The 26312-nt window shown below is 47.7% G+C and overlaps 1 protein-coding gene across 1 annotated transcript in view; it reads right to left on the bottom strand.

Moving 5' to 3' along the window:
* Positions 1-26312, bottom strand: part of TrpA1 (Transient receptor potential cation channel A1) — a 174164-nt gene that overhangs the window by 75221 nt on the left and 72631 nt on the right. The window contains 3 exon segments of the mRNA XM_077639238.1: positions 9935-10046; positions 12058-12168; positions 23819-23994. Coding sequence (XP_077495364.1) covers positions 9935-10046; positions 12058-12168; positions 23819-23994 — 399 coding nt within the window.

The following is a 26312-nucleotide window of genomic DNA, read 5'->3' as shown; positions in this document are numbered from 1 at the left end:
AATATTTCGTCGGAGTTCATGTACTGTGTTTACAACTAGCCCTTTTTGTTAATTGTTAAACTGGGTTTCTCAATCTTACTTTGCCTATGATTTCACTTTTGTTTTCTTCTCATTGTTGTATTTTTAAACTCATCAGGCACTACATGCGTGACCAGCTAGACAGAAGCGCACCGTGCACAAATGTGAGAGAGAATTTACGAGTGAACGAAACGAAAAAATTATCATTATCAATGTAAGTCGTTTTGCCATTTGTAGCCGGCTTCATATCGGCATATTCAGGGGAATATATTCGCGTTTTTGCTCAACACTGCATTTTGAACACGCAGAACGATAAATGAGCGGAGGTAAAGGAAATAAAATTTATTGATTACAGAGAGTTTAGAAAAGGCCACATTGTGCGTTCACAACTCTGGCGTGACAAATAGATAGCTGCCGTGTAGTCCAAAACAGCGCCTTAATATGGCGATCCTAGTCAAGGAAATTTTAGTTTACGTTTCAATGGCGTTAAAAAGTAATCCCCGGCCATCGAATGTCGGCGCCATGCGACAATATAAGTAAAAGCGGCACCTATTTTTAGGATGCAAGAAAAGGCTCTCTTATTTTTTGAGGTCCATGCTGCAGAGAAAAGGCGGTCTTCAATTAACTTAGCCCAGAAGCAGCGCCTGCAGGATCCGCGGATATCACAAAATTGCTCAAAAACGGACAAAAATAATTCAGACCTTAAAGCACGCCGTAGAGCGCCAAAAAGCCCAAACGCAAATAACCAAATGCGCGCATCTTGCCACGGTGTTCCTTGCCTTATTTTACATCAACCAAGCGTAACCGTCATGTCGAAAGGCCACGGCGTGAACACTCGTATATTTTTGCGATCACAGAGTTATTTCTCAGTGGGTTCACAGATTATTTAGCGTTTTGATCACTTTGCTCAAACGTTCAAACGTTTGCTCGATGTTCAGGAACTGAGCCCTTTCTTTCAGAAGGCTGATGCTGCTCTCTAGCCGACATATTGTATGAGATAGCGCAGCTTTTCACTCAAGTTACACGTCCCTAGAATTTCAAAAGGAATAACCGGTTTGCAAAAATACGAATTTTTATTATTTCTTGTTAAAAATTAAAATTACTTCCGATATCATACGCCTCGAAGAAAACAATGTATAAAACAAATAAAAATGACTTGAAGGTTAGCACTGTGCAACACAAGATATTTTATGATATGTCGAGGTAGATAACATGAAAGAAACTTCACACCTGTACATTTTTTGAGCTCTCGTCTTAGTTTTCCCCAGATACTCGCTTTTCCACAAGTTCTCAAGTTCGCCGCTCAAGAAGCACGGCGCCACTGATGATGACCTTCTCCTCAGGCGGAGCGTTTCGCAGCAGCTGCCGCAGATGGTCTGCGCTGCAATCTTCCGTCCTCACCATTGTCTTCCTAGTTCTTCCAGATTAACCACCCTTCGATTGGTTCTTGGGGTAACCAGCGTCTAAGAACGCAATCCTACGCTCTTGCTATACCCTTATCCTTCCTTGTTTACCGTTCTCTTTCCATGCTAACTACCGTCACGTTGGTTCCCGTGGCAACCACAGTCCGTTGCCACTTGACACCCTTGTTCCTTCTTCTACGGTGACCACGTTTTGGTTAAGCTTTCCTATTTTTCTCGCCATACCCTAGTCTTTCCACGGTAACCCTCCTCTGATTGACGATTCTTACGCTCTCGCCTTAACCTCCTCCTTTCATGGTAACCACAGTCCGATTACGCCATTCCACGTTCTCGCTATAACCTCCTGCCTCCACGGTAAGCATTCCCCTCCTTCAAGCGTAACTACGCTCCGGCTGGTTCCCGTGGCAACCATCCACCAGTTGCACCTTTTAAAACAGTCTCCAAACTCTCCTCCTTCCACGCTTGCCGTCCTCCGGTTGGGGATTCCTTCACTCTAGTGATGTCTTCCTTCCTCCACGGTAACCACTCAACGGTTACCGATTCCTCCACTCTCATTGTGGCCTCCTCTTTCCAGGTAACCACATTCCGACTGATTCCCATTGCAGCGCACCCACCACCGGTTACGCCGATGACTAGTACAACATACTACTACTACGACATGAAACTCAGAAACACGCACTCAACACGTGTAGCTGTAAATGCTGAGTTTGTCAAGCATAGTTATGGTGTAGTTAATAACTCAACGCTCAAACTTTGGTCCCTTTCATATTGAAGGGGGACTTGTAACTTCGAAGCAGCTTCTCGACCCTGCACCTATTTTTGTAACTGGTGGCAACCAACGCACACTGTCCACCGTAGCAGGCAGGAAGCCTTTGAGTAATGCTTCGATTTCCGTTAAGCTAGTTCATCTAATAACGAGGTATCTGGCCTTCTAAATTGCAATACCTTATCTTGCACTGCGGCGACAGTCGTGAGACCATCTCAAGATCAGAAGTGGAGAGCTATGTCCATTGTTGAGCTCATTGAACGAACTGAAAAAAGCCAAGCTGCGTTTCGCATTTGGAAAGCAAGATATCTTTGGAAGCGAAAGCACCACTACGCTAGGTAAAACCGATTTCGCCGTTCGTTGTCGGTTGACCTTCAGGTGAGCCAGAGGTCAAGTGTGGCTATAGGCCTTACCATATGTGTTACACCATGGTGTCGCTCCAGTTTACCTTTGACCTCGGCCTTTCAATTCGCCGATAGATGGCGGCAGAATAGTCACGTGGCAATAGCGTGATGTCGCGCGATGGAAACTGCCGTTGTGACGTCAGTCTGGGGGGGATTATATAAGCCGCAGCGTTCAGTGGGTGGGTCGGCCCGCTATTGCACTGCCTCCTGGATCGGCTCGGGGCATATTAGCGCGGCGCGTCTTTCTTTCACTCTTTGCTCTCCTATCCTTTACCCCTCCCACTTTCAGCACGTGGCAGCGAGCGTGGCTCGGCTTGAGCCCGTAGGCAGGCCCGTGCTCTTTCCTTTTCCTTCTTCATCTCAGAAACATCTGTCAGTCAGTGGGTGGCTAACCTCTCGCGATCAGCCATTAACCCTACCAGGATGGCAGCGTGGGCGCGTTGCCTATACATTGTGCCGGATGCACTCAGCGCTGCAGACGCCAAGCCGCGTCTAATTGTCCGATACAGCACAGCTTTCGCTCTCCAAACAGGTTCAGCTGTAGTTAAACCGCAGCTATTTTTTGAAAATTGGTGTTTGAGAATAGGAAACGCTATTCATGATCATGAATAGCAGGTTACCCATGTCCCTCAAGAGAAAAGTATACAACAGCTGTATTTTACCGGTACTCACCTATGGGGCAGAAACGTGGAGGCTAACGAAAAGGGTTCAGATAAAGCTAAGGATAACACAGCGAGCTATGGAAAGAAAAAAATGATAGGGGTAACGTTAAGAGACCAGAAGCGGGCAGAGTGAGTGAGGGAACAAACGCTGGTTATTGACATCCTAGTCGAAATCAAGAGGAAGAAACGGGCTTGGGCAGAGCATGTAATGCGAAGGCAAGATAACCGCTGGTTCTTAAGGGTAACGGAGCGGGCTCCAAAGGAAGGCAAGCGTAGCAGGGGTCGGCAGAAGGTTAGGTCGGCGGATAAGATCAAGACGTTTGCAGGCATAATGTGGATGCGGCTGGCGAAGGACAGGGTTAATTGGAGATACATGGGAGAGGCCTTTGCCCTGCAGTGGGGGTAGTCAGGCTGATGATGATGATGATGATGATGATGATGATGATGATGATGATGATGATGATGATGATGATGATGAAAGGAAAGGGCGCAGTAACTGTCCCACATATCTCGGTGGACAGCCGAACTGCGCCGTACCGAAGGGATAAAGGAGGGAATGAGAGAAGAAAGAGAAAGGGGTGCCGTAGTGGAGTTGGAATAATTTCGTTTGATGGCGCCTGCCAGTTCTGTGGGAGGTGGCTGATACCTTCCACATGGTCTGGGTGCGCCAGTCAAACCCATATGTTCCCCTGAACCCCAATCCCACCAGAGAATACTGGGATGCGACACTGCTCGGCTGTCAAGTCCTCGAGACCAAAAGGGACTTGGTTCAACGGACGAGGCCGGCGTTGCTTGCCAACGGGGAGTCGAGTAGGGGCTCCACCTTCTACTTTGAAGGGAAGGGGCCAATAGGGCCAAGCCCAATTACCTTTCTGCAACTAGTTAATGGTAAACAAAGGTTTTTCACCACCACTACCGCTGGAATAATTTCGACCACATGGGGACCTTTAGAGTGCACTGACATCGCACAGACACGGCCGCCTTTTGCGGTTCACTCCATCGAAACGCGGCAGCCGCGGCCTGCACGTGAGGTGAAGCATATGTGAGGGGAAAGCATCGCCAAAAAAAAAACTGGGAGGGGGGGGGGAAGCCAAGCACTCGTGCCTCATACCTTACCTTCGGCATCTTTGTGTGGAGTGCGCGCGTGCCGTACGATTACGTGACCCCGTCTTTCATGTAGCCTGTGCTTCACGCTTCCACTGCGAAACACTTCGAAGCGAAATGCTGTTTGTTCGAAGCGCCTCTCAGAAGCAGCATGCAGGAGGGAGGCCATAGGGCAGCGAAGATATGGCGGGTAGTCAAGGTTGAACAAACACATTGCTCGCTTATCTCAGGGAGCACCTGCTCGGAAGTACTCGTGTCAACGACCGCATAATTGATAGGCTGTCCGTGACGTTCACCATTCCCGCATGACTGCCGCGGCCTTCATCAATACTCAGAGTTGGAGATTCCCCTTGCCGCCGATATTTCCTGTTTATGTTTCACATATAGGAGAGGGCACGCCTGTTAAAATTTTCGTTGTCTTAACAGACTCGGTAGAGTCGTTTTATGACCATGTCAACCGATCAGACAACCGCTACCTCCAGCGCTCCGTACAAATCATGCCACTATAAAGAACGGTCCAGGTGGCACGGAAAATTATATAAAAGAGTATAATTTTCTTCTCAACTGCTCAGCAATCGAGCAGCTCTTTAAAAAATTCTCTCTGCACCACACGCCCTGCAGTTATTAACCTTCAAGCCGAGTTTATAAATGAATTTATTGTTATCTGGAATGTAGCCACAAGTTCGAAGAATAACACGCATTTTCATGCCTGCATTGTAAATTCGAGAACGTCCACATCTGAACGAGGCTGCCGTGGATGGGTTCGAACCCGGGTGCTCGACTACCGAGACGGAGTACTGGTCTCGAATCCGACCGTGGCAGCCCAGTTTCGGTGAAGGAAAAATGCAAAAGGCGCCTGCGTTGTATGCCATGTCAGAGCTCGTTGAAGTTCCGCAGGTGGCCGAACTTATTAATGCGAAAGCACTAGATGGCTACGTTGACGCCGGAAGTGTCCGCAAAATATGTCGCCCGAAGTTGGTCCCCTGTGAAGTCACTAGGTATGTGACGTCATCGCTAATACGACGTCATGAGTCATGTAAGTCATGAGATATTAGAATGCAAAGAAAATAAATCGGGTGTCTAGGTGGGAATCGAACTCAGGTAGCCGGCGTGAGAGAGGACGTGACAAGAAAATCGGAAATTAGTTTTTGGGGAAAGCAAATGGCGCAGTGTCTGTCTCACATCTCGGCGGGCCCCTGAACCGCAACCTAAGCGAAGGGATAAAGGAGGTACTGAGAGAAGAAAGGAAGAAAGAGGCGCCGTAGTGGAGGGCTCCGGAATAATTTCGGCCACCTGGGAATCTTTAGCGACCCGCCGCGGTGAATCATTGGTTAGGGCGCTCGGCTACTGAGCCGGAGGACCCGGGTTCGATCCAGACCGTGGCGGCCAGGAAACGAATGGACGAGAAAAGCTAAGGCGCCCGTGTCCTGTGCGATATCAGTGCGTGTTAAATTATCTCCAGGTGGTCGAAACTATTTCGTACTGGATTGGATTTTAAAATATTTTTTTGCGTCGAGATCAGGTTTCAGGACACACATACTAGATGGCCGCTAGCCCATGGCTGGCGGCGACCTCATTGGCCCGCTAGATTACCCTTATTTGAATCATGGGGTCCGAGCTGACCAGCACGGGCTCCCACCGCTCGGGAGATGGGAGCTGTATCAACTCTGCCAGAGGCGGACCATTTGCGCGTTTCCACCGAATGTGGTCGCATGTGGGTGGCCCTTTCACCATATTTATGGCAGTTTCTGGCGCCCTCCATTATGGCACCTCTTTCTTGCTCTCTTCTCCCTGTCCCTCCTTTATCCATTCTCTACGGCGCGGTTAGGTGTCCGCCGATTTGTGAGATATTACTGCAGCATTTCCCTCTCCCCCCTCCCCCCCCCTCAAAAAAATCTATCCTTTGATGACGCGTGCCAGTTTTGTGGGGAGGTAGCTGACAGCTTCCACATGGTCAGGGCGTGCCAATCAAACTCATTTGTTCCCCTAAATCTAAGCCCCACAAAAGAGGACTGGGAGGCGGCCCTCCTCGGTTGTCAAGACCGTAAGAATCAAAAGGCCTTTGTCTAGTATTGTGAGGGTAAGGGGCTAATAGGGCCCCAAGACAATCACGTATATGCAACCGAATAATGGTCAAGAAATGTTTTTCACCATCAGCAGCACCGGAATAACGTCAACGACATGTGGATCTTTAGCGTACACTGACATCGCACACCACACGGACGCCTTTTCTGCTTCGCTCCATCGAAACGCGGCCGGCCATGCACTTGTGCCTCGTACCTTACCTTCGGAATCTTTGTGTGGAGTGCGCGTACACCGTGCGATCACGCGACACCCTTCCCACGTTCACGTAGCGTGCTCCGCGCTTTGTGTAAACTTTCATACAGAAGGGAGGATCGAGGCCAGAGAAGACGCAGCGGCTTGTAAAGGATGAACACACACATTGCTCGCTTATCAGAGAGCACTTGCTCGGAAGCATTCGCGTCAGTGGACGCATAGCCGACAGGCTGCCCGTGACATCGACCCTTCACACTCCATTGTGAGGCGAGTGCGACCCTCGGCTACATAATTTGGGCATGCCCACAATCCTCACGGGTGAGACAAAATATAGTAAGTAGAGAAGCCTGGGAGGCCATGGTGCGAAGCGCAGACTATACCATCCAGCGACGCACCATCCACCTGGCGGAAGAGGCCGCAACAAGCCACACTGCCTGCTAGCCTCTAATAGAATAAATAGAAGCTGTTTCAATCAATCCGCTGTCTCGGCACACGTCCAACTAGTGTTAGCGACACCCATTGTCACCGATAATCTTTTATCCTTTATCCTTTATCCTTTATGTTCTTCTGCACATCCCGAACATAGAAACCGCTCAGAGACCCGCTACCTCCGACGCTCTGCACAACTCATGCCACTAAGCAACGATAAATGGTGCACTGGAATATTAAAGAAAGGAGACAAATTTTCTTCTCAACTTTTCAGCAATTGAGCAATTATTAAATAAATTCACCCTGCACCCCAGCCGTGCGTTAAACTTCAAACTGAATTTATATACCAAGTTATTTTTATCTGAACAGTTGCCTCACATTCTAAAGTTAATGAGCGCAGTTTCATACCTGCGTCGTAAATTCGAGAACGGGCCTCGTTTCGTTCCCCCTCCCTTTCCTTTTATTTCCGACAGCCGCAGCCCATGTGCTTCATAATTCGATGGCAGATGCTGCGGCTACCAACATCTTTTCCATCCATTGTTATTTTATTAGTAGCCACTAATTATTAGTTATTTTATTAGTAGCCACTAACAACAACACACGACATCGAAGCGGCCGCCGTGCGCAGAGTTCGAACCCGGCTGCTCGATTACCGAGACGCCGTAATCTGTGTCGAACCCAGCCGTGGCAACCCCGTTTCGATGAAGGCGAAACGCAAAAGGTGCTCACTTGCTATGTCATGTCAGCGCTGGTTGAAGTTCAGCAGGTAGTCGAATTGATGCGAAAAGCTTCACTACACTAGGTAAAGCAGTCGTCACGTAGGCCGGAGAATGACCTTGAACCACATTCAGCCCAACCACGTTTATCCTTTCATTACGGCGTGGTTGGGGTGTCCACTGATATATGAGTGACATTTAATGCGCCAATTCCTTTCCTCAAAAAAATTTTGAAAATTAGACTTTGGGGAAAGGGAGTGGCGCAGTATGCGTCGGACATTGGGCGGACACCTGAACAGCGCCGCGAGGAAAAGGATAACCGAGGGACTGAGAGAAGAAAGGAATAGGTGCCACAGTGGAGGGTTCCGAAAATAATTTCGACCACCTCCGCACCGTTAACTTGCACTGACATCGCACAGCACACGGGCGCCTTTGCGTGTGTCTCCACTGAAATGCTGGCACATATCGACCGATTAGGGAGGCGCTGTCTCCAGCGCTCTGTACAAGTCATGTCGCTATATGCAACGAATTAATGGGGCACTGAGTATTAAATAAAAGAGTCAATTTTTCTACCAAACTGCAGACCGGTGTTCTGAAGTGTCTTAAGGTTAGTGCAGGAAGCAGGGAACAGAGGAGCTCAGAAAGGAGTGATCTTGGACGTAGCACTGCCAGTGATGCCATTCTGCGCAAAAATATCTAAACAGCTAGCATTTCAAAGCGGCTTTGCCGACTCAGCCTAATGAGCACCGATTTTTGCGCATTGCTAACGGTCAAACAAGCTTTTGAACCCGCGCTGGAGCCTTCCCTTAATGAAGTTTTGCGCATGACGATTCCAGTTATTACGCATGAAGACTCTTAACGGATACGTTTCAGCAACCGAGCACTTGTTTAATAAATTCTTTCTACACCGCACTCCATGCATTAATCTTCAAGCTGGGTTTATATACCAAGTTAGTTTTATCCCAAACATAGCGATACATTCTAAGGTCAACATGCGCTGTTTCATGCCTGCGTCGTAAATTCGAGAACGTCGACATCGAAATAACCGGACACGGGGGCTCAGTGGTTAGGGCGCTCGGCTACTGATCCGGAGTGCCCGGGTTTAGACCACCTGATGATCTTTAAGCTGCACTGACGTCGAAGAGCACACGGGCGTCTTTGCGTTTCTCCAACACCGAAACGAGGCTGCCGCGGTCGGGTTCGAACCCTGGTACTCCGGATCAGTAGCCGAGCGCCCTAACCCCTGAGCCCCCGTGGCGGGTAATTTTGAGCTTTAGAGAGTGATGCTGTAGTATTCGAGCCGAGTCACAAGCGCTGCCAGGAGAGAGGAGGTATGATAGAGGTAGACGCGCGGGGCCAAACCGCGTCAGCTGAAGTGACGACGCTGGTATAAAATAAAAATAATGGGTTTTTTGGGGAAAGGAAATGGCGCAGTATCTGTCTCATATATCGTTGGACACCTGAACTGCGCCGTAAGGGAAGGGATAAAGGAGGGAGTGAAAGAAGAAAGAAGCAGCAGGTATGGCAAGTGCAGATGGCAAGTGCAGATGACAAGTGCAGATGGCAAATGCAGAAATCCTTGGATCGCATCCAAGCGATCCATGGATTTCACCACTTGAATGGATCGCATCCAAGCGATCCATGGATTCCATTGACACTAGAATGTGTTGGCAGTGTTCGCTAATACATTGAACAAATTTTTGAGCAACCGTTCGTGAAACAGCGTTCCTTGTGGTGTCATAGCATTTCTTTTGCATATAGGTTACATGATTTAGTCAAGTTGGAGCTAGCTTGTGAGAGGGGTTTTGACCGATGACATATGTACCTTAAATTGTATGCTTTCTACAACTACATTTCCCTTTAAGGTGCGGTTGAGGTGTCCACCGAGATATCGAGATGTGAAGTTGGAGGCTAGCTTGCGACAGGTGTTCGGACCGATGACGTATGTACCTTCAGCTTCAGGCCTTAAGACCCGGTTGAGGTGTCCATGTCCAGATTTCAGAGCTACTGCGCTTTGCTTTCCTCAAAACATATGCTTTCGCATTCCTCCACTTAAGGAGACGTGAGTGCTCTAAGAACTTTTGCTGCATGAACACAGATATCTCGGCAGAATTGAACAAAAAACTGCTTTACTTACCCCACTCCAGCAACGCTTCAATGGCGTTGGCTGACGCATTTTTTGCCGCTTCATGAATAGGGTAGTAGCCGTTGTCGCATGTGATCTTGGGTGACGCTCCAAACTGGCTAAGCTGGAAGAGGGTAAAAAATATGAATATTCTATACACACACATGGACACATGAGAATAGTAAGAATTACATTGTTGAGAAGTGCCATGTTTCAACGCCTAAGGTTCGAACCAAGCGCTGAAAACTAGAACTTTCTGTATTTTATTCATCTAAGACGCGTACTCAGGCGTTATTTTCAGAGTATATCGCTGAAAAGAAGAGCAGTATGAGTCCAGCGAAAAAAAAACTGCAAGTATCAGCTTAGAAAAGCGAAAAAAATGCCGGAGTAAGCAACTTGTATGTTGTATTTTTTTTAATTTAAATTTTTTCTCTCCTTCGTACTGACAATATCGTCATGAGGCTACGCTACAAGCCACTGGGGCTTGGCACCCGATCGCCGAGCATGCATAACCGGTAATACCAACTCTGGCAATATCTTACTAAGCCTATACTCGCCTGCACTGGAAGCAACTATGTTTCGCCGGGTACGATTCTTCGTTGTTTGCAAAGCCACAAAAATAAAATTTTGTAAAACCTCACTCTTACAAATGCCGTCAAGGTCCACCGCACTGGTTTCAATCGCTGTTTATACTTCAGTTCAGGCTAAGTAAGTGCATGCTGTCATATTTTTCAGTTCTGAATACTAAACCTAAAAATCTTTAATAATTTAATAATTTTGTTTCGTGCACAAATTAGAACGGCCGACATTAGTGACACACCACCCGTGTCACGCGGGGTAACATACGACGTCATCAGCTCTTCATCACAGCAAGAATCTACGTAATCAGCCGCTCCAGCTCGGTAAGTGCAGCGTCCTGCTGCTAAGACTGTCTTTACGGGCTTGATTTCTGAACTTTCTCGGTCGCTTTGATACAGGGCTGTCAGGCCTGACTTAAGCCCATTGAAAAATGAATTAATAGAGCAAAGATTCCTCGGCCGACTTAAGTCTGCTTACGTACAGGAATGCTAAAGCGTGGCACTTTCTAGAACACTGGTTTTTTCCACGACGGCAGTAAGCGTTGTATTTTATAAACATTTCTTTTGTTGATAATATTAATTTGATTATTTTTTTATTTTAATGTTTACACTTTTATTTTCTATATTTTATATTTTTGTTGTTATTGTTATTTTTATATTTTAGTTTTTATTTTCTTATGGTTCTTCTTATTTTTATTTTGTTTTAATTGTTTTTTTAGTCTGATTTTGTTTTATTTTATTTGTTTTAGTTTTCATGACCTCATTTGATTTACAGGTGAGGCGGGCACTTCCTGCGAACGGACATTTTCAGCGGACTGCTGAGGCAAGCAAGGCTTTCGGCTTAATATAGTCTGTGTCACCAAAACCAAAGAGTTCTGTGGGAAATATAGCATATAGACCCAAACCACAAAGGTGCTCGGTTACAAACTTTCGGGTCGGCAGCGACTGTGCACTAACCAATGAGAACAGCCAACCTTCACAATCACTGCGGCTGCTGTTAAGCTGATGCTGTCACAAAGCTGGGGGCATTTCTTAAGAGTACCGTAACCCGGCGATTCACTTCACGTAGGTAGCCCATTACAGTACGTCGAAACGCGGAGTGTTCTACGCAGAAATTTCCGTTAAGCGTCTATAACAAACAAGAAAATACGTGTCCAGCGGTGGAGCATTACGAATGAAGTTCCTGTCTGGACAGCTGGCCAGTTTCGAAATCCCTTTCGGCCAAACGTAAATACATAGCGGATATGTCCTTCAGAGATGGGAGTGTTGCGAAGGGGGCATTAAGGCTACAAAGAAAGATACAACGAGCTACGTGTCAGCCTAAAGAGGCAAAGGGCAAAGTGCCTCATGATAAAATAAAGAACACTAAAGGTGACGAGGTGTTGTGAAGAATAAAGAAGCTGACCGAACGTCAATTAGTCGAGGCTCATTGCACTCGTTACGAAAGATTTATTGGTCAAGCAAGGGCTGATGACAGTAAAGTATAAAACGAAAGCCATTCTCGCGCGAAAGGCATAAATAAAACTGCTTAACAGCAGCAGATGTGGCGCCACCTACCAGTATTCTGGCACATTCGGCGTGGTCGTAGATGGCGGCCAAGTGAAGAGCCGTGCGCCCATGCCTGCTCCTGAGATTGGTGTCCAACTTGTCTCGGTGCTTGACAAGTTCCTGTGACGACAGACAAGCCACCTTCACCCTCACCACCACTGCGTCTGTTGAAAGAAATTTTCTTCTGGATAGAAAATGCTCTTCCTGAGCCTTGCGGTTTGGATGCAACAATCTGTTTGGCGCTCCCCTCAAAACTGGGAACGAACTGCTTAATGAGCAACGAACAAAATGCTCTTCAATGCTTTGCTTTGAAGCAAGACATCTGTGATGTCAGCTCTAAACAAAACAAAACCAATAAAACTTTGCAAAGTTTCAGAAGAAATATCCTACGGCGAGCAGATCTTCTTTTGATAAAAATGTCATCCCTGATGTAGTTCTTAAGAAGGGAACAAGTATTTTTCCTTCGTGCCAGTGTAGCAGGGATTCACGCTTGCTGCAATAAAGCAATTTGTTTATCTTTTGTTGTGAGGTTCCGTTTTACGACCGAAGTGCAGAAGGGGGAGAGGCGGGGAAGTAGAGGGGTGTGGGGTCTTTGTGTAACTGTTTGGTGCTTAGAGAAGCAACAGCTTGCCTGTAAAAGGAGGATGGAAATGAAAAGCGTTGCTTCAAGCTTCATGCACGGAGAGCAACAAAGAACGATTCACGAAAAACCTCGTGAGTCTTACTTCTGCACAGTATTATCAGTTAAAACAAAATAAGCACGATTTTGTTAGTAAACGTGTGGCCTCGTTGAGCTCAGCAAATGCAGGGATTTTGTGCAATGTATTCTTTTCTTGCCCCGTTGATGTTAAGTGATGGTGCTGGCGTAATTTGAGCTAAAGACAGCAGCGCTAGGTAATATGAAACGAATTTTTGACATTTCATGCTAAATAGAAACTTGCGCGTTTTTTCAGCCAAATTATTCAATCTATCGCGATGGAAAGAATACCTTCGCCGAAATAGTTAATTATATTTGTTTATTAGAATAAATTCTTGATAATGACACGGAATAATCGCTTGTGGCTATACTTACATGTTTTAAACCTTTTGTATTATAGAAATCTTGAAGGGCACCTCTTGCTTAATTGGAAGTGGTGTGTCGGCACTCTACCTCTGAACGCAGAAATTTTTTCAGACCCGTATAAGTGTGTAAAACATGGTTCTCTAGGGTACGCCAAGTCTATAGAGGATTTAAAGGTGAAGCAACAAAACTTTAAATTGGCTCGTTGTCCCCTCGAACTGACGGACCACACATAGGACGAGATTTTTGGTTCTCTTTTGAATTTTATACAAGTGACCTACGGCTGTTTGCCACAGGCAGTATATAGAAACGATCATGTTCCAGAAAAGAAAAATTACAGAATGAAAAGCTTCATAGAGCAGTAGGTCCCGATATGGGCCCACCACGACATAACAGCAACCTTATGGTGGCCTTCTTCGCCGCTCGTATAAAAGTGAGTAGCTCCCCTTCTCGCGCTGTATAGGACACTCATTTTTTTTTTACGGTTAATACATTTAGGCGAGTGCCTCAATGCCGATCGTAAACTGCCTGGAAGCTGCTCTCCGCCAAGCGGGCGCTCTAGGCCTTGCCTCGTTCGGCGAAATACAAGAGATGGGGGCTATCATGTAATGCGTGCTGGATCTCAGTTGAAAACATCATAACATTGATTGTTTTTCGACGAAATGGAGGAACTACTCCCAGTAATGCGTTTATAACCCTGGCGCTGATACAGTGCTAACAATGTGGTAGATAAGAGTCTAAATAAGCTAAGAAGGGGCTGAACGACTAAGGTCATCTCGTAGGAAAACGTGCAAGTTTCACAGAGTGAGCACTAATGCGCATCACTGTTAGCGTCGTCAAAAGACGGTAAACTGAGATGAGATAACGACCAGCCCGAACGCTCATTAGAAAGAATACAATGCTATACACGTAAACAACGGTGTGATCAAGAAGGGTGTTTGCGAATGGTTAATGCCTTGGACTATCACGGCTGTCATAGGTCGCAACCTCTGACCACTCAGGGAAGCGTTTCTGAACGTGGCGAACCACATCGTGAATTCAGGCCGCGGTTAGCAGACGCCAGCTCTAGTTGTCGCAAAACTGCAAGATTTTGTTCAGATAAGTGCAGCATAAAAAAAACAAATCATTTATTGAAGTTCTTTTTCATTTTCAATAATCCGCGGAATCGCCTAGCTGGACCTGGTCATAAGGGCGGGAGTGGTTAACGCCGATATGGTATAGAATTTGTACAGAACGCCTACATGATCCAGGTACGGAACCTTGTCCTCACTGGTGTCGCATATTACGCACTATTCGATCATTTTGTGAGAACGAGAAAGGGTCGTGGACGAGATGTCGCGAGCGTATAGGTAAAGCATAGTGTCTCTCTGTTGTATGAGCTCGGGGCACAATCCCGGTTGCTTTATCGAAAAGGGTGTAACGCTGTAGCGGTGTGAAGGGTCGTACCGCGGCGAAAAATCCCTCGAGTTTCGGCATTCAGGAAATCGAGGGAAGAAAAACGCACGTCTTCTTCTTCACCTAAGACGTGCGTGAAGAAGAAGACGAAGACCTAGTGGGTGGATACGTGTCTGCTTCTAGGTCTGTGTTTTCGCTTTTCGCTTTTCGGAGAAATTCCCGGCACGGCGGGCGCATTCTCAAGTGAGAAAACCCAACCGGAACCCTCAGGGGCAAGCTAGGCTTAGCTCGGCGCTGCCGAGCGAGGCCGCGCTACGCGTCTGCATGGATTCTGCGTTGTCGACGACGGCTACGCGGATGCCCGCTGTGTTGCCACCTGACGCAGCCTCCACGTCCACGCAATCGTCAGCGCCTCTAGGCCTCCAGCCTGCGCCGTCTTCCGATGCTACGACTTTGGCCTGTGACATGGACTGCTCTACCGCCTCCGTGCCCGTGGCACTCCCTCAAGAAACTGTGCCCGTCGCGCCAGTTCAGTATTCCCACCAAGGGCCGTCACCAGCGTCTGAGCCTCCTCCACAGATGCCTCCCGTGAGTCAAGGCTCTCTTTCGCCTGCTGCGAACTCGTTCCGCGTTACCATCAAGCCTACATTGCGCTTTGATATGACTGCCATCCCTGCCCGGAATGTTCAAGCCACAATTGACCATGCCCTTGGCTCTTCGAACTACTGCGGGTTTGTCGTCCATCGCCCATCGAACACCATCACGGTAAACTTGTCATCCTTGATGGACGCCCAGAAACTTTGCGCAGTTACGCGGATCCCCCTGGATGACATCAAGCATGTCCCGGTGCAAATATATTTTGCCTCTGGTCCTGACACACTCCGCTGCATGGTTTATCATGTCGACAGCACGAGCCCTCCCGAGGAGGTGCGCGCAAATATTCGCTGCTCAACTCATGTTGTACTGCAAGCACGGCCTATGGGTCGCCGGGGCTCATACCTGCTCATCCTGCAAGGCCCGTTGACTCTCCCGAAGTACCTTACCTACTACGGTGCGATCGTCAAACCACAGCCCTTCCGACCTCGTCGTATTTTTTGCTATCACTGCCACAAAGAAGGACATATGCAAAATACCTGCCCTAATCCAGCAGCTGTGGCCGACATGAATGAACCAACAGCTCATTGTGCCCTGTGCAAATCGCCGGACCATGACATTCGCTCCCCCGCTTGTCCAAAGAAGAAGCAAGCGAAGAAGTTTCACAAGTCGCCTGCAAAAATGGATGTCCCTACAAGTAATCGCTTTGCAGCTCTCGCATGTGACGACAACGATTTCCCTGAACTTCCTTTATCTGAGCCTGCTGCTCACCATACGTCTCCTCGCCAGCGTACATATGCACAAGCGGCTCACCTTCCCGGATCAAATGGTACGCCCAAACGTCCAGTGCATCCATCACATGTGGATACTACAGATGAAGACACAGCTTTAGACAATGCCATCGCGGAGGCTCGCCGCCGACTAGACGAACTCACCCAGCGCCGGGAACAGCGTCGTTCTCAATCCTCTCGAAGAATTCTCATAACTCGGGAGCAATCATCAGAGGAATCAACTAGGGTAAGCACTGGCCCACAATCAGGTGCCGACCACCTGTTAGCCGTGACTACCCCGACAGTGGACAAGATATTAGCGCTGATGAAGCAGGTGACATCCCTCATCGTGGAAGCTCTTCGGCCTCGTCATGGATAGCGCATCATCATCGGTGGTGGTGCAGTGGAACTGTCGAGGTTTCGCTAATAAGGCCTCTGAAGTGAACATCCGCCTTCGCGACGGAAAGCTGAGGGCATGGGCGTTCCTACTGCAAGAGCATAATGCACTCCCACGCCTTTCAGGTTTCTGCGCATACCATTCACCATCTATCCCCGATCGCCGTTGCACCGCCTCCTCCCTCAGCCCAGGTAAATCTGCAATTTATATTCACAGTTCAGTTCCGCACACACCGCTCGACCTTTCACGGTGGTGCAACACACGTCAAGAGGTTGTCGCCCTTCTCGTAAAACCTGCACGCACACCCCTTATTCTAGTTTCTTTTTATAGTCGTCCTGGCTCAGCATCTCCCAATCTGGGATGGGTTCGTTTTCTACGTTCTACCAACTCGGGTATCCCTATTCTAGTTGGCGGTGACTTCAACGGCGCACACACTGCGTGGGGTTACCCATCGGATTCCTCAAGGGGTTCACACATCCAAGGGAGCTTTTCAGATCATTCCTTTCAACTTTTAAACCACCCGAATACTTCTACCCGCCCACGAGGTGGCCCGTATTCACCTGATTTGACTTGGTGGTTAGGCCCCGGTAACCCTCGTTGGGCTGTTGATTCTGATACTTGGGGTAGCGATCACAGCCCTATTTTTATCTCCCTCACGCCTACGCGTCTACGGAAAATACGCCGCACTGTACGAATAACATCATGGGATTCTGTACGCGCAGACAATCATTTATCTACATTCAACCCCTCTTCAGCATTGTCTACTCTATCTGATGTTCTCGCTACTCACACTATTACCACTACTGTAAATGAAGATGACCCAAACCCGGACATACATCTCTTGAATCTGTGGGCTCTTCGTCGCCAGGCGGATCTTTACGCTACTCGTCACCCCGATGACCCTTCGGCTCTTCCTACTCTTCACCGCGCTACCGCACGGGCGCGGCGCTATGCAAAGCGGCTAGGCAGGCAACGCTGGGCTGCATGGTGTGCCCGCCTGTCCTCTACGCAGGGCAATCGACATCTTTGGAGAGTGTTTCACGCCATGGAGCGCCCTTCTCAGGTTGCAGATTACACAGAGAGCATTCGCCTCGCGCTAAATGTGGATGAGGACACATTTGCACAACAAGCGGCCCGTCAATTTTTTCCAAACCATGACTGCACCGCTACGTCTCCACCTGACTTATCGGTAACAGAGCCCCCCGATGGGATTACTTCTGACCTCACCATGGCAGAGCTGCTGGCCTCCATTGACCGTTTAAAAACTACTACTACTCCCGGGCACGACGGCATACCTAACTCCTTATTCCGTAACTTGGAAGGGAGGGCTTTGGAAACCCTACTTGATACTTTTAACGAAGTGTGGCTTTCTGGCATCATGCCGGGAGACTGGAAGCATTCTATTGTGGTTCCAATCCCCAAGTCAGGTCAGCCTCCAGTATCTCTCTCGGCCCTTCGTCCAATTTCTCTTACCCCTACCATCTGCAAGCTTTATGAAAACATTCTAGCCGCACGCTTATCATGGTGGCTGGAATCCCATGATTGTTACCCAGATTCCCAAATTGGTTTCCGCCCACATATTGGAACGGAGGACGGCCTTGCTACTTTGGCTGCTGACGTGCTTGACCACTCTCCACAGAGTCACCTTGTACGAACCGTAATCGCTACAGACATAACAAAGGCATATGATAACATCCTTCACTCTGCCATTCTCGCCTCCCTTCAAACTCTTGGTCTCCCTCACCGGTTCCTCCTCTCCATTCACGCCTTTTTAGCAAATCGAACCTTCAGCGTGCGTGTCCACGGAAAGCCCTTTGGTAATTTCACTTCCAATAGAGGAGTGCCGCAGGGCTCCGTTCTCGCCCCCACATTGTTTAATGTGGCTTTAATTCCTCTGGTTCGAGCCCTAGAGACCATCCCTTCTATCCGCGTGCTTGCATATGCCGATGATATCACCTTGTGGTGCTGTCATCCAGATGCGTCTATTCATCAGTCGGTCCTTCAACACGCGCTGGATGTATTGACATCTCGCCTCCCACCTTTGGGTCTAACACTCTCTCCTACTAAATCATGTTTCATTCGAATTGGAAATAAAGCCGCCTTACGGAAAGCTCCCCCTTTAAATTTTACGGTACATAATTCTCTGATTCCTCAGGTAGAAACTGTTCGTATTCTTGGTCTTCTCCTCCATACATCTGGGACTGGCACCCCGTGGCTGACAGCCACCCGTAAATCGGCTCACGCTACTCTTGGTCTGATTCGTCGCATAGCTATGCGCTCTGGTGGCGCACGTGCTCATACGGCCCGCCAGCTTGTGCGCTCTATCCTTCAGCCACGGATAGTATATCAGGCTCAATTTCAACGTCTCACCCGCAGACAGTGGGACTCCCTTGAAGCTATCAATCGTGAGGCTATGCGCGTCATAACATATCTGCCCCGTTTAACACCCATACCTGTGCTACAGGAGTTCGCCCAACTTAATACACTCAGTGAGATCATCGACCAACGGGTGGCAAATAGAGCTCGAAAACAGTCTCTCAAACTTCATCGTTTAAAGACACTTCCTCCGTGGTCCTATTGCCAGCTCACTGACAATCGCCCCACTGTTTCCCCGTCGGTATCAGCAGCGTATCTGCCTGAAGGGTGCATATTATACACGGATGCATCTCATTCTGCTGAGAGGGGAGTTACTGCTGTGTATAGTCCATCTCATCCGCATCTCAACTCTCGCGCGACGTATACTGCGGATACGTGCACTCCCCTGGCATTGGAACTTCAAGCCATTTACAATGCCATTGCTTCCCTTCCGCTCGTTCCAACATTCAATACAGTTCACATTTACACCGACTCCCGCGCCGCCCTTAAACAGCTGAAGGCTGTTCGACGAACGTTCCAGATTTCACAATCTATTCATGTGCTCTGCGCAAAGTATCCATGTCCTGTGCGCATACACTGGATTCGCGGCCATGCCCAGGATCCACATAACATTCAAGCGGATGCTATGACTCATCTTCATACATTAGACGATCCGCCACCTTCCCCTCTTCCCCCAGATCCGTTCCTGTCCCACGTTTCCGATTCCGAAGTTCTGCGCCAGCGAACACGCGCTCTAATTCCTCCGTGTTCGCACCCTCTCCCCCGTAGTCTTACTCGGCAGGAGGAGGTATCCGTGCGCCGGATTCGGGCAGGGGCGGCTCTGACACCATCTGTCCGTCATCGGTGGCGTGCCAAAGATCTGCCACTACCTGACAGGTGCCCTCACTGTGGCGCTGCACCGGACATATGTGATGTGCGGCACTTGTTGTGGACGTGTCCAGCGACGGCTGCTATCAGAAAACGGCTCCTCAGGGAGGTTGGCCTGCGGTGGAACCGCGAAAGTGACTTCGTGAAGTGGACAATGGACAACCGTTTCATTAACAACCTCTGCGACTACCTCAGCGCAACGGTTCTTCACTCCTTCTTTTAACTTCCAATCCCGTGCATTCCTTCCCCCCTTTCCTTTTCAACTTATGCCTCATGGCACACTTCTCGAATAAAAAAAAAAAAAACGCACGTGGAAAGAAAGAGCTCCGCAGCAAAACAGTTGGGACATAAAGGTAAGCACTTCTGTGGTGTCGTTTAGCACTTTTACCATTTTTTTATAGGAATAACAAAGGTCGTACGATGTTTTTTTTTGGAACGCGACGAAGGATGAGGCACAAGGGCGTTGAAAATGCGGCAAATGGCTCATCATCTTTTTTTTCTTTATCTCGTCCCGAACAAATGTTATGCCGAAGTGAACACCTCAGTGTGGCAATGGTATGCGGCACGTGAAATGAAGCGGAAAACTCGTACCTGAACGAGTTTAAATTCTATTTCTCGACCTGGAGTGTTTGGCTAGTCTCTGCTCAACCAGGAGGCCACCTTGCCTCAGTGCTTCAAGCTTTGGACATTTTATACATTAGATTTACGCTCTCTATGCTCCAAATTCTGTCTTTTTAACAAAATATAACGAGAAATTCTTTCTAATGTTATATGTTTTTTTTTAAATAAGAGCTACGTTATTGCGGTTTATGCATGTGCATCGCACAGCAAGGGGGACAGTATGCATACGTCACAGAGATGAAAAAATATACTATTCATTAATTAAAAAAACAAAGAAAGTTCTTTTTCTGGTTTTAGGGTTTAAGATTGTATTATGAATTTAAAGGCCGTCAGCATCGAAGGCGAGTCCAGATTTAGTGTGAATCATTCTTGAGCTACCTCACCCAGATTTCGCCATTTATCCGTATCAAGGTGTGTATCAGTGGGTGTGCCGGCTCAGGCTTGCCGCAGCTAGTCGAAATGATGAGCCTTATCGCCCCCATCAGAGTCACAGAAGAAGAGATCAACACTCACAAGCGATCACCGCCCTCAGAAGAAGAGCTCCTCTAAGGAAAACGTCGACGTATAGGCGCCAGCCACCGTTGATACTGAGCGAAACGGGCGATGCACCCACAACATACGTGGGAACCCGCCTAACAGCGACGCTCCCGCGAAACCGCTGAATAACACAAGGCGAGGCTCAAAAAGATGCGTTTAGTTAGGCGTCGTCGTAGCAGAACAGCCGTGTACTGACGAGACCGATACTTACTTTGTGAAGCACTTCATGAAAGACGGATTCGAAGTGCCTCGCAGCGTGTGGAAGGTTGCGAAGATAAACTTCTTTTTTCATCAGAGGTCTATCTTAGTAACGAGGAAAACCGTTAACAGCTAACACTGATGTTTGATACGGGCTGCTCAACAACAACATAGCTACTTAGGAATACATCGATCTCGACGAAAATAGTGGTTAACGTACACCACGGTTTAGTTTTTCTAATCAGTGTGTCGAGGTAGTTGCAAGAGCTAAGATGCAACATGTCAAGGACACAAATTCGAACATCAGTGCACGCTGACAATACTCAGACACAGAGCGACTGTGAGAGTGTTTGGGAAACGTGGTACACTGTTGAGGCACACCTACTTCCTTTTGGCACAGGCAAGTGCAATTGCAATTCACAGGTCTGAAGGAGCCTCGTATGAGATTTAGTTTACTACGACAATAGGTACCCAATGAATCTCGTCTGTACATTGCTTTCTCTAGAGGTATAAGTGGCAAAAAACATTACCTCAGCAATGATAACCATGACTTCATCTTTGCGCACACGAAAGGACCAGCCTACAGGGTGCTGATTGCAGATATAGAATGACTCAGCACATGCAAACATAAAACGGTTTTTCGTGAGACATGCAACTTGGTTGAAGATGCCACCGAAAACGAGGTTGCTATGTCATCAAATCATGAATATCATGTCATAATATGAGTCATGAATATCATGTAGAGTGCTCCCGCAGTTCAGAGACAACCAGAGTAGTGTTTTCTGCAATATGTTAACAAACTTTCTTAATTGGCAGTGTGGCTCTAAACATCGACTATCAAAAATAGAGTTCTGAATGGTTACTGAGTTAGCTTTCCCACCTTGCTCGTCTAATAAATGGATGCGCTCCCATTTTGAATGCAGCAAATAAATACGCAGTTTGTGCATTTTATACTGCAGAAGAAGTTACCGCTACTTCGGCGACAAAGCCACGGGAAGCGCCGCTATTTTATAAATTTATAACGCGGGAAGGGAAGCTCAACGAAAATTTTGAAGTCGTATTTTTGGCACTCGGCATTTCGAACCGCAGTGAATATTCGGAAAGCTGAGAAACTGCGCTTGCCTTCAAGTAGACGCCCTCTATTCCGCAATAAAATCTTGCGCCCTAACACCGAAAAAAAAACTTGATGAAGTACTTTTATGTAATTGGTCGCCTAGAAATTGAGCTCTATCGTTACATAATGTCAGACTTGCTTTGGAATAGACATGTGTACAGGGAAAACTCTCGTCCAGAATACGTTCAGGGCGTGTTTCGGGCTGAACACCCGATATTTAGAGATAAAATGTGTTTAAAATTGGTCTGGATGTAAGCATGTGCGGCTAAACTCATAGGATTTCACCGTCATTTTTACCTCCCTGGTCGCAGCGGCTTTGGGAGCTGCGGAACAGCTAGTTCGGTCGTCCTAGTCGAGCGTTTTTCCCTCTGTAAAGTCGTCCACAGACCTCTCTAGAGCGCTCGAACTCCGCGCCGTCTGCGCTCCGCAGCGCGCCGAGCGACATCTAGCGGCAGCGCCTGGTTCGAGACAGCGCATGTCTGACGCTCCGACAACACTCAAAGAAGCGCAATCTCGAACCGGGTGCTGGCGCTAGACGTCACTCTGCGCGCTGCGGAGCGCAGACGGGAAGGAGTTCGAACGTTCTAGACAGGTCTGTGGACGACTTTACAAACTGGCGCCGGTGCATCTTTGTCAGTTTCTGAAATAAAATTATTTAACGATTCAAAAGAATCACCTGCTAGAGTCTTGCTGTGAGTTCAGTCACTCCTCTACTGAGCAGGTTCTATAACTTGGCTGCGATCAGTCCCTTAAATTCCCTTCATTTTCAATAACTAATGGCTGTGTTTCTATCGAATTCCAGGTAGTATGAATGTCAATGGCCTCTTCAGGAAGTTAATAATGTCATCTTGCTGCACCGGGTCTCCCAAAGCGAACATTAAAATACAGCAGATTCAATTCGATATGCCTCAGGAGCTAAAATGTACCAATTTATGCAACTAGATTTTACATCAACCCTATCACCCACGCCACGGATCGGCTAGTTCAAAGTATGGCTAAGTCTAGCCAATGACGATTAGTAATTCGGATAGGAAAAGAGCACAATGCTAGATTATCCCACCCCAGGTGTCTTATTCATTCGACCACAGTTTGGCTGCTCGTCGGCTATTCACAAAAATGGAAGGAGTTTTGTTCACTCTCCAGGGGTTCAGCATGCGCGCTCAGCACTTTTAATCGAGTATAATGAACAAAGGCGTTCAGTGCGTAGGGAGCACAGTATTGTTCAATATCGCCTCTTTAGTGATATTTAGGAAAACTCCTCGCAAAGCATGAATAAGAAGGGCAAGAAGGAATTTGCAGGTAGGTCCTCTCACATGAAACAGGCAATGTTCCCCTTTTTAGGAAAGTGTCTAGCTGGAAGCTTAATTTTCAATTACTTTCGTCGATGGCTTCAAAGCAAATGGAACAGCAGGCACACAGAAAACTTTACTGTCGTCAAATCTAACGAAAGTGAACTTTTGTTCATCCTGGAAGGGGCTGGAAGGCGGAAGGAATGTCATCGAAGGCTTCCCATATTTCCTGTATAGCAATAAAGAAGGCTCGTTAGGAATACTTGCTGCCTTTAAGGGACACTGCTTGCATAAGAGAGTTCGGTAGTAAATAGTTGTACAAAACGTAAGTAGTTAATATCCTAAAGCAAAATGTTTAACATAACCTTTCATTTTTTGTTCGATCTTTTTATGAGCGGAATTCATTGCCAGCAGCTCGCATTCAGGTGAGCCCTACAGGGCCTTCGCATATTATGTTCTCGTTGGAGTCTTCTCCTGCAAGGCCGACGTGGCTGCCTGCGACATCATCCAATAAATGAACAACAATGAAGAACTAGAAAGCCGGGCGCATACCTGCAGGGACTTGACCTTGTTGAGCTGCGTGCTCAGGTGGAGCGGACTCTGGACGTTCTTGTTGAGCACGCTAGTGTCGGCGCCATTCTCGATGAGGAAAGTGATGGCGTCGCAAGCCTCATGTTCACACGCGCTGTGCAGGGGCGTGTTGTCCTCGTAGTCCAGCATCATCAGGTCTGCGCACGCAGACGGCAGACAGAACAAGCTGAAGCTGCGTTCATTTAATGAAGCACCAATTTCAGCGTCAGCTATTTAAAGTACATGAACGAATCTCCATGCAAAGATTGCATTTTGTTAAAATGTATTTTTAACGTGACAGCATTAACGCTCCTATTTTGCAGAAACTCCGACGTTGACGTGGGCGAAAAATTGGCCGGAGTAGGGTTGCCCAGGTGGATACCCTATCCACCCATGGTGCCCACCCTATGACCAACCTGGGACACAAGATTCTGCTCGGCCTCGCGTAACTCTGCGTGGTCGAAAAATGGGCCGATCACGTAACCTTGTCACGTCATCTTAGATCCGGCGACCTTCTGGTGCCATCGCAACCTGCCCATCGGATTGTGAGCAAACTTCCCACCGTGGCAGGCGGCAGTTAAATTAATGATTGACGACGAGAACCTGCTCGGCAAGATCAATTTGGGTCGCACAAGCCTCATTGGTGGCAGCACCTGTGCCATCCCCGGGGCAGTGGCGCATCGCTTAACCGCTTCACCGCTGTGCCAGTATTGATACAAGGGCTCCCGGAGATATATATATCACTGTGAAGTAGAGAATGACCAATTCCGCATATTTCGGCATTAACCCATTAACGCTATTGCGTCTTACACTTAATGCGGAGCTTAAGTGTTTCCTCCAATGTTTTGTTGCCTTTCAACGTTATATTGATGTTTATTCGTCAGCATCAGATGTATTAATTGCAGAAATAGTTCGGATTTAGGAACAGAACATTTTCTTCTCGCCAGTGAATTCAGACTCCCGACGTCGAAACGTGAATGTACTTCGTTATCACCGTATGGAAGTGAGTGGTGCTGTGGCTTTGCCTAGCACCTCCACGCACGTTCACGCTATCACAGTTTGTTTACGGAAACAGCCCGCGGGGGCGACACTTCTTAATTTTTCGGTGTTTTCAAGCTCATCAAAAACTCCGTTTTCTGTGAGAGTTGCTTCTTTGTCATTGAAAAGATGTAATCTATCGTACCAGGCAACCAGAATTTCCTGTTAGAGCTCCTTTACGGGTGTCGGTTGTCCATGGAATATGAAGAGATAAACTCTAAGGGACAGGATCAGAGGCTAACAAAAAGGACAGCGCAGCGAGCCAAGGAAATAAAGAGAAGTGCAACGTTAACAGACCTGAAGCGGGTAGAGTGGGCGAGGGAACAAGCGCGGGCTAGTATGACATCCTAGAAGAAATCAAGAAGAAGAAATGGGCTTGGGCAGGGCATGTAATGCGAAGGCAGGATAAAAACTGATCCTCAAGGGTAACGGAGTGGATTCCAAGAGAAAGTAAGCGTAGCAGGGGGCGGCAGAAGGCTAGGTGGGCGGATGAGATTAGGAAGTTTGCAGGCATGGGGTGGGCGCAGCCAGCACAATAGAGGGTATATTAGAAAGATATGCTTAGTCAGGACGTTGTTGATGATGATGAAGAGACAGTAAAAGAGGAGATTGCGTTAGGGAACTAGGCCAGTAAGAGTACCCTAGCTGATATCAAGGAGAGAGAATGGGAATGCGCAGCGCACTGTCCCAGGTCAGTGGAAGATAACCGACCTTCCTTATAGTAACGAAGTGGATTCGATGAAAAGTATGGCAAGGGGGCTTCAGCCGAACAGACGGGCAGATAAGATCAGGATGTTCTCGGGGATAAGGCACGTCACCTCAGCTGGCTCAGGACAGGGTTAATTTGAAAGATCGTCCAATGAGATGGGCCTCTATCCTGCAGTAAACGCAGAAAGACTGAGGATGACTATTACGATGATGTGTACGGGGTTTGTGGTCATGGAACAGGCTATAATTAGTGACATGAACGATTAGGCAATGGGTTACATGGGATTGGTTGCAGTGCGTTGTACTATCTTGATATGACAGAAGGTGATTTCTTGCGAACGATGACTATGCGTTCTAGTGAAGAACGGCTGTAAAGGTCCGGCTACAGTAGCAGACGATTTATACTAATGTTTTTAGGGTAATCCTCCAAAGTGTAGTAAGATTAGAAATAAAGGAGTAATCAGCATCTGCCAAGCGCAGCCACAGCTGCCCTGATTGGCTCGTTTGGTACAGCACCTGCCCCGGGCAGGAGATAATGCAGGGCTCGGTGGCCGGACAAGGACGAGTTTTCCTTCTAGTTCGAAGTTTCTGTAAAAACTATAGCTATTATTTCTTTCATTTAGCTACGCGTTAGTGGATGCTGATGAGTAAATACTTTCTTATTTGAGGTGGCTATATACAGGTTGAAGTGACCAATTATTCTTCCTTTTCTCAATGATGTAGGACGTGC

The sequence above is a fragment of the Amblyomma americanum genome, chromosome 10, assembly GCF_052857255.1.
Source record: "Amblyomma americanum isolate KBUSLIRL-KWMA chromosome 10, ASM5285725v1, whole genome shotgun sequence".
In the NCBI taxonomy this organism is placed as follows: Eukaryota; Metazoa; Arthropoda; class Arachnida; order Ixodida; family Ixodidae; genus Amblyomma; species Amblyomma americanum.
This window is presented reverse-complemented; position numbering and strand designations above follow the sequence as displayed.